At 49.5% G+C, this 14,483-nt stretch overlaps 1 protein-coding gene across 1 annotated transcript in view; it reads right to left on the bottom strand.

The window, feature by feature from the left end:
• Window positions 1-14,483, bottom strand: part of DNAI2 (dynein axonemal intermediate chain 2) — a 32,231-nt gene that overhangs the window by 2,173 nt on the left and 15,575 nt on the right. The window contains exons 7-12 of the mRNA XM_058559432.1: window positions 10,111-10,250; window positions 8,407-8,529; window positions 5,696-5,919; window positions 1,916-2,051; window positions 1,284-1,430; window positions 237-458 (exon numbers count right to left, since the gene is read on the bottom strand). Of these exons, the coding sequence (XP_058415415.1) occupies window positions 237-458; window positions 1,284-1,430; window positions 1,916-2,051; window positions 5,696-5,919; window positions 8,407-8,529; window positions 10,111-10,250 (992 nt within the window). The remainder of the gene's footprint in view (window positions 1-236; window positions 459-1,283; window positions 1,431-1,915; window positions 2,052-5,695; window positions 5,920-8,406; window positions 8,530-10,110; window positions 10,251-14,483) is intronic.

The following is a 14,483-nucleotide window of genomic DNA, read 5'->3' as shown; positions in this document are numbered from 1 at the left end:
GAGCATTCCAAGAAGCAAGGAGCATGACTCCTACTCTCACAGAGCCTGAAGTCTGTTTGGAGACTGAGGATTCCTCAGGAGGAAGAGAGGAATTCCTCCCATTTGCCAGATGGACAAATGAAGGTCCACCTGGTAAGGCTACTTGCTCAAGGTCACCCAGGAGGTCAGCAAGCAGGCAGAACTCAGGCGCCCTGGCTCCCACCCGGCCCACCCAGGCCCCCGCTCAAGGCCCCTACAAGCTTGGACTTCATGGCTTCCGCCTCCTTCTTCTTCAGCTCCGTGAAGATGATGTCAAAGAACTCCTCCTCGGCCTTGGAGACCAGCTCCTCCAGGTTGACGGCGGGCTGCTCCTCCCTCAGGTCGTCATCCCTGCCCTCCACTTTGCCTTTCTCCTTCAGCCGCATCTCTCGGTGCCTCGCCTCCAGAATCTTCTCCCGCCGGGTCTCGCGCTCAAATATCTGGGGTACACGGGGAGAGAGAGGCTCGTGGGAAGAGGGTGGGCAGCCAGTGGCTCCCAGCACAGGGGCCAGGCTGGAGTCTCCCGGCTCTACTCAAGGCAGCCCCCAAAGAGGTCTATACTCAGGGCTAATAGCAAGAAAGGAGGGCTAAATATTGGGGTCAGAAGGCGGGAGCAGGGACGCCAAGTTACTCAATTCCAAGGAGTTCCAAGAACATGGACAACAGCGTGAAGAACGCCCTCTGGAGTTGTGCAACATGGCGGCCGTGGGCCCACGAAGGACCAGCTCCGCAGTGGGACCACAACCTCAGGCGGAGCCAGGGCTGTCAGCTCCACAGCGTGCCCCACGGTTCTGGGGCCGTGACGCCCCAGGGCTACCCGCCAGGGTGGGGTGCAGTGGCGGATCTCAGCCCCTGGCGCCCCTTCCCCAGGGCAGCCCCCTTCCCTCTGTCCTCTCTATTGCCATTCTCCCAAGCCTTCGTTTGACAGGTTCTACTGCAAAAAAATATATTGTTTGCAACTAGACCAACTGACCTAGTCAAACCACTTTGATTTGCAGCTGAAAAATTAAAGCCTGGAGAGGAAAGGCGACTTGTTCAGGGCCACTTAGCTGCTTAGTGGCTGAGCCAGGGCAGATTCAGACACTCCTAACATCCGCTTACTGTGCTCATTTCAGGACACCACGCTGCCTCCCCGACAATGTCCACCCATTTCCCAGGAGGGGAGAGGGAGGGGCCGTATGTTTTTCTCTGACTGGCCTGCTCTGCCATGGGGCCAGGTCAAGACATGACTGGAGTGCCCCTCGCCCCTGGCACCAGGCACTCACGGAAGAAGCTGTGTTCTTCTCATTCCTCTGGAGGGTGCAGAGCCCGTGTGAGACCTCCAGCAGTGTGGCTGTCCCCAGCTGGGAGCCACAGGCGATGAAACACCCGTTGTCCTGCACCCGGAGGCAGAAGAGAGCCTCGTCACACACCTGTTGGAGGGGTCAGGCAGACCCGGGTGGGGGAGGAGAGAGGAGCAGAGTAACCCTTTGTCTGATTACCTGCCCCTGGGGAGGCTTAGCCAAGCAGCCCGATTCAAACACCCTGGGTGACTCCCCCAGACCCACAGGATGAAGTTCACACTCTGAGATTGGCTGTCAAGACCCTTCGCCCCCAGCCTCTTCTCCCACCTTACCCCACCCCTTCAGTCCAGCCCACATTCTTCCCGCGGTTTCCCAAACCCCCTGCCCTCCACGGCCCCGGCCAGCGGGTCTAGGCTCTGGTTATGATAACTAATATGATAACATTAGCCCAGGCTGGAAGGGTCAGCTGCCAGGAGCCCAGGCCCAGGGCTTCTGAAGGAATAGGCCTGGTGGGAGGAGAGGCAGGCATCTGCTTTTTTAATTTCCCCCAGGTGATTCTGTCATGCCACCAGGGCTGGAGGGCCTGGATGCATGGGGAGGGAGGTGTACATGACCTTCAGGCTGAGGGCGGGGTCACACTGCTTGAACACAAAGTCCCAGATGTCCAGAGTCCCGTCCATCTTGGTGGTAAAGAAAACTGCCGGCCTTACCGGGCTCCAGGCGCCATCGGTGAGGTAAGCCATGTGGTACCTGTGGGGAGCCGGGGGCCACCAGTCAGGGACCGCTGTGGCTGTGGTTGGATGGACAGAGAGGCCGCGGAGCCTGCTCACCCAGCCCCTCTCAGGCTCCTGGGTCTCATTGCTGGGCAGGAAGTTCTTCCTTGTGTCTGACTTCTAGCCTTGCCAACCTCACCCACCCACAGCTCATGGTACGCACTTTAAAGGGCTCTGGGTATGGTCCTTCTCATGGGCTGGCCACTGGTGTTTCTCCACAGCTAACTTGAGGGAACAGATACTTGTTGCTGGATCTGGGCCCCAGTTCCCCAGCTGTGGGACTCACTGAAAGGAGTCAGAGGAAAGACGTGCCCAGAAAACTTCATAATATTGAGATTAGGGGAGTGTTATACTTCCTACTTGATTTAATCTAGATTTCCAAGATTTCTGCAGTGGAGAATGAAATTGGACCCTTATCTTACACTATATACACAAATCAACTCATAATGAATTGAAAACTTAAATGTACGACATAAAACTCCTAGAAGAAAACATAGGGAAAAAGCTCCTTGACATTGGTCTTGGCAATGAATATTTGGATATGACACCAAAAGCACAGGCAACAAAAGCAAAAATAAAGAAGTGGGACTACATCAACATAAAAAGCTTCTGCACAGCAAAGGAAACAACCGACAAAATGAAAAGGCAACCTATGGAATGGGAGAAAATATTTGCAAACCATCTATCTGGTAAGGGGTTAATATCCAAAATATATAAGGAGCTCATATAATTCAACAGCAAAGGAACAAATAGCCCAATTAAAGAATGGGCAAAGGACCTGAACAGATGTTTCCCCAAGAAGACATACAAACGGCCAACAAGCACATGAGGAGGTGTTCAACATCACTAATCATCAGGGAAATGCCAATCCAAACCACAGTGAGACGCCACCTCACGCCTGGTAGAATGCCTATCATTAGAAAAACAAAAGACAAGTGTTGGCGAGGATGTGGAGAAAAAAGGGAGCCCTTGTGCACTGTGGGTGGGAATGTAAAGTGGTACAGCCACTATGGAAAACAGTATGGAGGTTCCTCAAAAAATTAAAAATAGAACTGCCATATGACCCAGCAATTCTACTTCTGGGTATTTATCCAAAGGAAATGAAAACAGGATCTTGAAGAGATACCTGCAGTCCCATGTCCATTGCAGCATCACAATAGCCAAGATATGGAAACAACCTAAATGTCCATCGATGGGTGAATGGATAAAGGAAATGTGGCATATACATACAATGGAATATTATTCAACGTTAAAAAAGGAGATCCTGACATTTGCAACAACATAGACGAACCTGGAGGACATTACAAAGTGAAATAAGCCAGACGCAGAAAGACAAATACTGTATGTCTCACTTATATGTGAAATCTATAAAAGTCAAACTCATCGCAGCAGAAAATAGGTTGCCAGAGGCTGGAGGGAGGGAGAAATGGAGAGGTGATGGTCAAAGGGTACAAAGTTACAGTTATACGCGATACATTCTTGAGATCTACTGTACAGCCGAGTGCCTATGGCTAACAAGACTGTGCCGTATAGTTAAAATTTGATAAGAGGGAAAATCTTATGTTAAGTGTTCTTAGTGCACACAGATAATTATAATAAAGGAGGTGGGATGGAGGTGATGGATGTGTCTCTGGCCTCCATGGTGCTGATGGTTTCACAGGCGTGTGCTTACCCCAGGCTCATAGAGCTGTACGCGTGGAGTATGGACAGATTTTTACATGTCAATTATACTTCAATAAAATGGTTTAGAATATATATATATATACATGAGATGAGACTGTCAGGACTTGGATTTAGATGGTGAGGCAAGAAAGATGTGAGAATAAGTCCTAGATTTCCTCTCATACAGCTGGATGGTAGAGCAGGAAATGGACCGGGCTGGGGGGCTGATGGTAGTGGGAAGCGGATATTGCAAAGATACATAACAGAGCCTGGTGCTTGGCAGCTGAAATTTCTTCTCAAGCATGTTTTCTGATATATCTTCTTGTTAATGCCACCATCCTCCTTGGAACATAAAACTCTCAAAAAGAGAATGAGTATAATAAACATAATGATGTCTATGTCTAAAATTTGCAGCGATGCAGCTGGGCCCGTGGTGGCCGAGCCAGAGACCACATTTCCCAGCCTCCTTTGCAACTAATTATGTGAACAGCTAGGCCACAGGGGGAGAAATTATCAGGACAAAAGAAACTATCTGGAGATTTTTGACAAACAATGAATAATTTTTGGTGTAAGTATGTCCTCAATATTGCATGGGACATAATCAAAAAATCAGTCTTTGTTTTTTCTGAAGTTCAAGTTTAACTGGGCATCCTGTATTTTATTTGCTAAGTCTGTTCAGTCCTACATAGGAGGAGAGGGAGGGAGCCACACAGGCTGTAGGACACAGGCCCACCAACGCCCTCCAGGAACCGGCCTGGAGAAAGGCCGAAGGCGAGGGAGGGTGCTCTGCTCATCATCCACGGCTCTCCCCTCTCCTTAGCACATACCCTGAACACCTGCAGAATCCAAAGAGTGTTGGGAAGGCTCCACTTCCACCCAGACCCTGGGTAGGTGACACAGAGCCCTTTAACTTGCTATGAGACTTAGAACAGAGCGCTGCCCTCTGGGCCTCCATTTCCACCCCTGCAGAATGGGGAGATTGGACCAGATTTCTGCTCCAAAAGCAAAATTGCTGAATCATAAGCCTGGGGGAGCTCCTTAACACACCCATTCCTGGGCCAAACCCAAGATCCAATACAGCAGGACCTCCATGGCTGGGGATCTGGAATCTGGATTTAAATAAAGAACTCCTCCCAGGAGATCCTGATGCAACCAGATTTGGGAACCACTAGAACCAAAGAGGTCCATTCGGGTCCACGGTGGCATGGACATTGCAGGAGCCTGTGATTGCATGAGCTGGAAATGAACCCCAGATTCACACACATGAAGGCTAGGAGGGCACCCGTCCCCCAGCCCCACACCTCTGCTCTGGTCTCTTGGTTCTGCCAGCACTGCGGCATCTATGTGAGGTGTGGCTCTCTCCGGCTCACCCAGGGGCAGTGGGACTGTCCCCAGGGGTCTCAGTCTCACGGCATCCCCTTGGCCTCTCTCTGGGCAGGCTGGGCGAGAGCCCCAAGCTTCTCTGTTCTAACTACAGTCTCACAGCTCTGTCCCAGGCTCCCTCTCTGCTCCCCTCCACCCACCCTCATAGGAGAGGAGACCCACCAGGCTGTCCTGAGGAGGTGCCCAGATTCTCAGTTCAAGCTGCCTGGGTTCAAACCCCAGCTCTGCTCCTCGCCATCTGGGAGACCAGGAGCAAGTGGCTTTGCCTCCCCGTAGTTCAGTTTCCTAACACAGTGAGGTGGTGGGAAGAGCGAGGCTACCTATGGCTGTCTTGAGGGTTACGAAAATTATCCCATGGCTGTTATCATTACTAACCCGGGCGGTTTGAAGCATATTCCTTTGTGAAGTGGCTGAATCAAGCCATTTCCTAGCATAAACCCAGGTGTTTGTGGAGGGGACTTTTCTCCATTTTACGGGTGGACACATGGAAGCTCAGGGCGCTCTTGGGCTGGGCTGGGCCCCCTCTGTCCCCTCCACTCCTCACCTCCCCCTCCCATCCCCAACCTCCTCCATTACTTGGTCCACATGATGGACGACTCCCGGCTGTCTTCCGACCAGATGCGGGCAGTCCAGTCGCCGACGGTCAGGAAGTTCTTTGGGTAGAAGGGGTTTCTCTGGAGGGCATAGATGGGGCCGTGGTGGCCCGAGAAGGTGTACAAGATCTTCTCAGCCGACGTCTTGGCCTTGCGGTTGCAGGAGATGATGATGCCCTGCTCGGTGCCCACCATGAACTTGGTTGGCTGTGGAGGAGGTGACACAGGAGTGGAAGGCTCCATGAAACATCAGCTCAGGGATTAGCCAACGTGGCGAGTGGCCCGCTGGGGAGGGGCAGGGGTAGGGGTTGCGAAGGTGCTGGAAGGACCCTCTGTTTAAGCCTTTGCTCAGGACGTGCCCCACCCCCTCCTAGGGAACCGCCCCACTCTTCCCAGCCTCATCAGATCCCACCCTTCTTTAGAACCTATGGGCCCCATAGTTAATGAAGCCCTCCATGACTCTTCTAGTCCCTGGAGAGTCTCATCCCTCTCTTCATGTAGCACCACTGTGCCCACTAGGCATTTTGCCATAAAGATCCTGAATGTCTGGGGGCTGGTCCCACGGTGTAGCAGTTAAGTGCGCGTGCTCCTCTGCTGGCGGCCCTGGTTCAGATCCCAGGTGCGCACCAATGCACTGCTTGTCAGGCCATGCTGTGGCGGCGTCCCATATAAAGTGGAGGAAGATGGGCACAGATGTTAGCCCAGGGCCAGTCTTCCTCACCAAAAGGGGAAGATTGGCATGGATGTTAGCTCAGGGCTGATCTTCCTCACCAAAAAAAAAAAAAAAAAAAAAGATCCTGAATGTCTGTTTACACATAAAGTAAATGATTGAATGAATGATATAAAACATGCATCTAGAAGAGCTCCCCCCAGCCTCTAGCTACTCCCTGCAACACTGGGCTACACTGTACACCTGTGTTCACAGCATCTTTATTCACAACAGCTAAGAGGTGGAAGCAACCCAAGTGCCCATCGACAGATGAATGGATAAACAAAATGTGGTAGGTCCATACAATGGAATATTATTTGGCCTTAAAAAGGAAGGAAATTCTGATGCATGCTATAATGTGGATGAACCTTGAGGACATTATGCTAAGTGAAATAAGCCAGTCACAAAAGGACAAATACCATATGATTCCACTTATATGAGGTACCTAGAGTAGTCAAAGTCATATAGACAGAAAGGAGAGTAGTAACCAGGGGCTGAGGGAGAGGGAGAGAAGTGGGGAGATGTTGTTTAATAGCTACAGAGTTTCAGTTTTGCAAGATGAAAAACTTCTGGAGATCCGTTGCATAGCAATGTGAATATACTTAACACTATTGAATTGTACACTTAAAAATGGTTAAGATGGTACATTTTATGTTATGTGTTTTTTACCACAATTAAAAAGAAAAACAACTGGGTTACAAGTTGAGGATCAAAGGGAGGTGAAGACACAGCTTGAGAAGCCCAGAAAAGTAAGTAATGAACTACAGGGCTCCTGCAGGCTAGTAAGGGAGATGAGCTACCCGGATCTCGATGGCCCGTCATGCCTCTGGCCTCAGACTTCTTGGTGGGGTTGGGGTGGTGAGCCTGGGCCTTCGAGTTGAGCCCCAGCTCCACCGTGTTCTAGAGCATGTGACTTACCTCACTAAGACTCATTTTATTCATCTGGAAAGTCGAGATAATAATGTTACCTCACAAGATGGTCATGGATGTTCACACAAGCTCATCATGTAAGGCAGTTACGAGTGTCAAGCACACAGGGTGCACTCAGTGACAGGCGTCGGGGAGGTGGGGACTAGTGGTGGCAGGGTCATTACATCTAGCACTTGGCCTAGAAATCCCTGATTCCGGAACAGAATGTTTTTCTGAGTTCTCCCATCCCGACCACATCTAGGGTTGGGGTCAGTTAAATTGTCTTCCATTTCACCCCATCAACACTCATCCCCCAGCCTAGGGTGAGGACTCCAAGGGCAGGGGGTGAGGCCAGAGCACCTCCACCTCCCAAAGGTCTAGGAATGATGTCACATGGCCCGGAGGCAAACCAGTGACAATCCTAAGGGGGAGCCAGGCCTGGGCCTCAGTGAGACATAAACCAGGAACTGGCCCAAGCCAAGAGCCATCTGGGAAATTTGTTTTCTTGCTTTGGAGGGAGTCTTCATTTGCTGCTTCTAGGAGCTTCCCTCCTCTAACGCATTCACATTACTGCTTTCATATTTCTTTACTGTTCCTTCTCAGTTACTAAATGCCTTAATTATGCCCGTGCTCTGGTTTTCCAAGGAGCCCCCTCTGATTTCATTTCCCTCTCCATCACCTCTTTCTTTCCCTACTAGAAGTGAAGGGACCAGCACAGGGTCCCACACGAGGCAGGGGCAGAGGCAGGGTGTGGCCTCCTGATGTTGGTCCTGGGCAGGCCTCTTCCCAGAGAATGAGGCTTTTCTGGAATCCTGTCCTGTCAGCAAGTGACTTTGTGGGACTCAGAGTGGCTTCTTTCCTCAAGAAGCTCTGCTGCCCCCTGCTGGCAAGTTGTTGTAAAGACCACAGAGGTCCAGGATGACCACAATGCGGATGGCCCTCCCTGGAGGAGTCCGGTGCCCCAGGTAAGAAGCAGCCCAGGGTCCACAAGCATCTGATGCACGAGCCACAGCCTGCTCTTGGCTCCAGCTGCTCCAGCAGTGGAAGTCAGGGAAGGGAGAGGAAGGGACGCTCACCAAAGTAGACTCGAACTCCAGGGAGATGGCCCCCAAGGCATTTTCCAGCTGTTCCTTTTTGGTGATGTCCATGATCACCACCTCTGTGGGCTCGCTCAATTTTCGGATATCCCACCACATGACCTGATGGGAGGAGGGGGCGACTTTGAGACCTGAGGTCCCTTAATTCTCCTGGCTTTTGCCTCCCCCACCACCTCCAACTTCCTGGGGTCAGTCACTGGGGCCAAAAGAGTGTGTGACAGGGGCTACCAGCAACCTGCGGGAGCAAACATGCTTTGAGAATCACTGTCCACGGTCCAAGCCCAGATGATCATCAGAGTCGTGGGCAAGCTTCATAAAATCCAGATGCTGGGGCCTCACTCCAAACAGACTAAATCAAAATCACCAGGGGCGAGCCCTGGAATCTATCTTCTTAAAGGCTCCCCACAATATGGCAATAAATAGCAATGTTATAAATGCATATATACTTTGACCCAGAAATCCCACTGCCAGGAATGTATGCTGTAGACGTACCTTCACAGGTGTGCAATCATCTCTATACGAATACACTCGTTGCTACATTTTTTTTTTTTTTTTTTTTTTTTGTGAGGAGGACCAGCCCTGAGCTAACATCCAATGCCAATCCTCCTCTTTTTTTGCTGAGGAAGACTGGCCCTGGGCTAACATCCATGCCCATCTTCCTCCACTTTATACGGGACGCCGCCACAGCATGGCTTAACAAGCGGTGCGTCGGTGCACACCCGAAATCCGTGCACACCCGGGATCCGAACCGGCGAACCCCGGGCCGCCACAGCGGAACGTGTGCACCCAACTGCTTGCGCCACCGGGCCGGCCCCGCTACATTTTTTTAGTAACAACAAAATATTAAAACCTACTTAGGAGGGTGAAAGGGATAATTCGGTACATGTGTGTGGTGATGGGTTGTAATTAGTACTTTGGTGGTGAACATGATGTAGTCCATGCAGAAATAGAAGTACAATGATGTACACCTGAAATATTTACAATGTTATAAACGAATGTTACTGCAATAAACAAAAAATTAAAAAAAAAAAAAAACCAAAAAACCTACTTATGGGCTGGCCCGGTGGCATAGCGGTTAAGTGCATGCACTCCACTTCGGCGGCCCGGGGTTCGCAGGTTTGGATCCCAGGTGCGCACCAACGCACCGCTTGTCAAGCCATGCTGTGGCGGCGTCCCATATAAAGTAGAGGGAGATGGGCACGGATGTTAGCCCAGGGCCAATCTTCCTCAGCAAAAAAAGAGGAGGATTGGCATTGGATGTTAGCTCAGGGCTGATCTTCCTCACACACACACACACAAAAACTCCTTAAATAAATTATGGCATAACCAACGTAGTCCTTAACAGGTATGGGGCTGTGCTTTATGAAATATGAAATCATCTTCAAGAAATGCTAAATGAAAAACATCAAGTGCAGATCAATGTGTAAGGTGTGCAAAAAGAGAGTGAGGAAGACAGATTGTTTGCTTCTGTATGCAGAGACTATTCCTGAAGGCAGACTAAGCAATGGATGCAAGTGGGCACCTATGGGAGGGGGATGGGAGGCTTGCGGGCAGAGGTGGGAGGAAGGCGTTGCACTGTCTGCCCTTCTGTACCTTTTGGATTTTGGTGCATGCACATGTGCTGTATTACCTGTTACTGTGCTCCCCACTCCCTCACCCCTACAGAGACTGGCCTGTCAGTACCTGCCCGTCCGTGGATGCTGAGAAACACTCAGTGCCCGTCTTCGACTGCAGCCAGATGGTGCTGTACACAGGGTCTCGGTGGCTGAACTCAATGGTGGACAGCTCCGCCACCAAGCTGCCCTTCCGGGTGTCCCAACAGGCTGGTGGGGGAGAAAGGGAGGGGGAGGTGAACTGGGGCACAGGCTCCCTTCCCTGGTGTAGGGAACAGAGGATAGAGGGATGCTGCTTCTCTTGGTTTGGGGGGTATGTGGTTTTTTAGAATCAGGGCTAGGTTCAAACCAGCCTGAGTTTCCAACCAGCACCCAGAGCCCGCTCCAATCTCTGTGGGAAGACTCCCTGAGTACACGCTTCCTTCATTCTGTTGAGCCCCTACCATGCATTGGGTACCACACTGGGCCCTGGAGAAGCCGCTGGGAATAGGACAGGCACGGTCCATGGGAGGCAGGGAGGGGACCTGCCAGTACTGTGATTGCTCTGGCTGGGGACACAGGGGGGTGGTCAGGTAAAGCTTCCTGGAGGAAGTGAGAGGGAACTAAGACTGAGGATGAGCCTAGGATGGAGTGCCAGGTAAAGAGAGGAGCGCCTCCACCACAGGGAGAGGCTCGGGAAGTAAGAACATTGGGGCAAATCTCTCCTGCTGCACCGACTCCCTCCTTTTATCCTCTGTACCTCTGCTCCCTCTGGTGGGAAAGAAACTCACAGAGGAAGCTTCGCCCTCTACTGCAGTCCATTATCAGTGCCCCACCTCTTCTGCTTCACCAGAAAGACTCGAAGCTTATCTATTTTTTATCCTGATAGATTTTGTTCTCATTTTCCCATAGTGTACAGTGAGGACCCACCCTCTTACTCAGAGCTGTTTCTAGGAAAGCTGGTTTTGTAAAACCACAACAAAATTACTGGATCCATAAGTCTTGATCTATGGAATCCAGGTCCAAGGAATTTGGCCCTGAACCAGCCTGGCCCAGAAATGGGTTTTTTTAGCTCAGTTTGCTCTGCTTGGGCAAAGCAGTGCTCAGGGGTGGGGCCCACTGTGGTCCATCTTACAGGCTGCAGGGCCTGAGCTTGGGCTCGTCTGAGCTTGCATGAAAAGCCACTGAGAGGGGTTATGGATAATGAGCGAGGCAGGGCTCCTGAATAAATCATGGAAAAGTGGCTCTGCTTCAGCCTTTTAGAGACCCAGCACCTAGATAATTTGGCAGGGAGATTTATGGGAGCCCACATCTATTCCACAGCCTGACAGCTCCCCTAGAGAGGAGGCAGCAGGTCTGAGAGGGAGATCAGAGGCCTCAGAAGGCCAGGAGGCAGCCTGGCCACAGAGAGTTTCTGAGAAGTTTCCTAGCCATTCTGGTTCCTACTCCTGAAGGAAGAAGGGGAAGTAGGATAGTGTGTGAAGGTAGGAGGGGTAGGGAACCCTTTTCATGCCTGGTTGAGTCTGGCCCGGGGTGCAGACAGGAGGATTGAGTGTCTGGCTGCTTCACGGCCAGAGGTGAAGGGCAGGCAGGAATGTTCAGAGCCCATGTGGGCAGGTTTCTTCTGAGTTCACTAGGGGTCAAAAAAATCATGGGGCCGGCCCCGTGGCTTAGCGGTTAAGTGCGCGCGCTCCGCTACTGGCAGCCCGGGTTCGGATCCCGGGCGCGCAGTGACGCACCACTTGTCCGGCCATGCTGAGCCCGCGTCCCACATACAGCAACTAGCAGGATGTGCAGCTATGACATACAACTATCTACTGGGGCTTTGGGGAGAAAAAGGGGAAAAGAAAAAGAAGGAGGATTGACAATAGATGTTAGCTCAGGGCCGGTCTTCCTCAGCGAAAAGAGGAGGATTGGCATGGATGTTAGCTCAGGGCTGATCTTCCTCACACACACACACACACACAAAATCAGTTTTTTGCATGTGCCATCAGTAAAAATGGTGGAGTAAGGACCTCCGAAAATTCTTTCCTCCATAAAGCCAATGAGAAAACTAGCAAAAATGGTCAGAATCAGTGCTGGCCTGGTGGCGTAGTGGTTACATTCACATGCTCCACTTCAGTAGCTTGGGGTTAGCAGGTTTGAATCCTGGGCACAGACCAGTGTACCACTCATCAAGCCATGCTGTGGCGGCATCCCACATACAAAAAAAATAGAGGAAGATGGGCACAGATGTTAGCTCAGGGCCAAGCTTCCTCACCAAAAAAAAAAAAAAAAAAAATTTAAGTTAAAAAAAAATGGTCAGAATCAACTTTTTCAGAACTCTGGAAATTAGCCAAAGGCTTGCTCAATCCAAAGAATGTTGATTCAAGAAAAACAGCTGAATCTTGGTGAGAACAGTGAGTTTTGTGGCATTTTGATCTGCCCTAGTTAAGATCCCGCACTCTCCAGTTCCACAGTAGCCTTGAAAAATAACACTTTGCATTCCTGGTGAAAACCAGTAGCCTGGCAGCCACAGGTGGGAGCAGAATGGGGCTGGAGCTCTTTCAAAGCCTCCTGTCCAAAGAACTGTCATTATCTGACCTGTCTGGTGGCTCCCCAGAAGATCCCACTTGCAAGGTTATCTGTATTTGACTTGACTCAGAGCTTGCCCAGTGAAAAAAGTCTTTTTATTGAGGTAATTGTTAAACATAATTATAATTACAGTCAATTGATTAACTTTGCAGCTTCCTAAAGTGGTGGATAACAGGTGGGGCAAACAGTAGGCCAACCAAAAAGCTTAAAAGGAAAAGCTGGAGAACAAGATGCCTATAGGGGCTTTGAAAAGCTCTGACATATTCCTGGGGATCTAGAAGGCCACATGCATGGGGAGGGATGTGTGCATGCCCAAGGCTCTGCACATGCTTAAGAAAGAACTGAGAAGGCCCGAAGCTCTCTCCTCTGGCTGACCTTGAGGCTCTGCACAGAGGTGAAGGCAGAGTGGACAACTGCCTGCCTGAGTGTTGAAGGCATACTCAAACACACACACAGAGGCCTTCAGCAAAGACTGGCAGAGTTATTGGCTCCAGGTGTTTAAGAGAATCTCTGTCCAATCATTAACTGACCACTAAGCTAACCAAGCAGAGACTGTAGTGGTCACACATGACGAAGAATACAGACTTCACAGAATTAGTTCAGAAAATGCACTGAAGAAACCAACAATAACTACAAAAAACAGCAATGAAAATAAACCCTGAGGAGGTATGAGTATCTGGTTTCCAAAGTTACTACATTATATTATACGAGAAGAGCAGTTTTCAACAAAAAGTTACAAGACATACAAAGAAACAAGAAAGTATGGTCCATACACAAGGAAAAAAGCAATAGAGACTGTCCCCAAGGAAACCTAGATGTTGGACTTACTAGACAAAGACTTTAAAATAGCTATTTTAAATAGGTTCAAAGAACTAAAGGAAACCATATCTAAAGAACTAAAGGAAAGTAGGAAAATGATCTCACTAAATAAAGAATATCAATAAGAGGATTGGAATTATTTTAAAAAGGATGAACAAAATAGAAATTCCAGAGTTGAAAAAACACATTAACTGAAATAAAAATTCAGTACAGGGACTCAATAGCATATTTGAGCAGGTAGAAGAATCACTGAATCTGAATGTGTCAATTGAGATTATCCAGTCTGAGAAACAGAAAGAAATGAGAATGAAGAAAAATGAGGGCCGGCCCCATGGCTTAGCGGTTAAGTGCATGCGTTCCGCTGCTGGCGGCCCGGGTTCGGATCCTGGGCGTGCACCAACGCACCACTTCTCCAGCCATGCTGAGGCCGCGTCCCACATACAGCAACTAGAAGGCTGTGCAACTACGACATACAACTATCTACTGGTGCTTTGGGGGAAAATAAATAAAGATTTAAAAAAAAAAAAAAAAGAAAAATGAAAAGAGCCTCAGAGATCTGTGGGATACCATCAAACATACCAAGAAACACATGATGGAAGTCCCAGAAGGAGAGGAGAAAGAAAGGAGCAGAAAGAATATTTGAAGAAATAATGGCTGAAAACTTCCCATATTTGATGAAAACCCTTAATATACATATCCAAGAAGCAAAATGAATTCCAAGTAGGATAAGCTCAAAGATACTCCCACCTAAACGTATTATAATCAAAGCCAAAGCCAAAGCCAAAGCCAAGGAGAGAATCATGAAAGCAGCAAGGAAAAATGACTCATCACATACAAGGGATCCTCAATAAGATTGACGGCTGATTTTTCATCAGAAACCATGAAGGCCAGAAGGCAATGGGATGACATATTCAAAATACTGAAAGAAAAAATCTATCAACCAAGAATCCAGTAAAACTATCCTCCAAAAATGAAGGAAATTAAGACATTCCTAGATAAACAAAAACTGAGAATTTGTTGCAGGGAGACCTCCCCTACAAGAAATACTAAAGAGAGTCCTTCAGCTGATAC

The sequence above is a fragment of the Diceros bicornis genome, chromosome 18, assembly GCF_020826845.1.
Source record: "Diceros bicornis minor isolate mBicDic1 chromosome 18, mDicBic1.mat.cur, whole genome shotgun sequence".
Taxonomy (NCBI): Eukaryota; Metazoa; Chordata; class Mammalia; order Perissodactyla; family Rhinocerotidae; genus Diceros; species Diceros bicornis.
The sequence above is the reverse complement of the archived record's forward strand: the minus strand, read 5'-3'. Positions and strand labels throughout refer to the sequence as shown.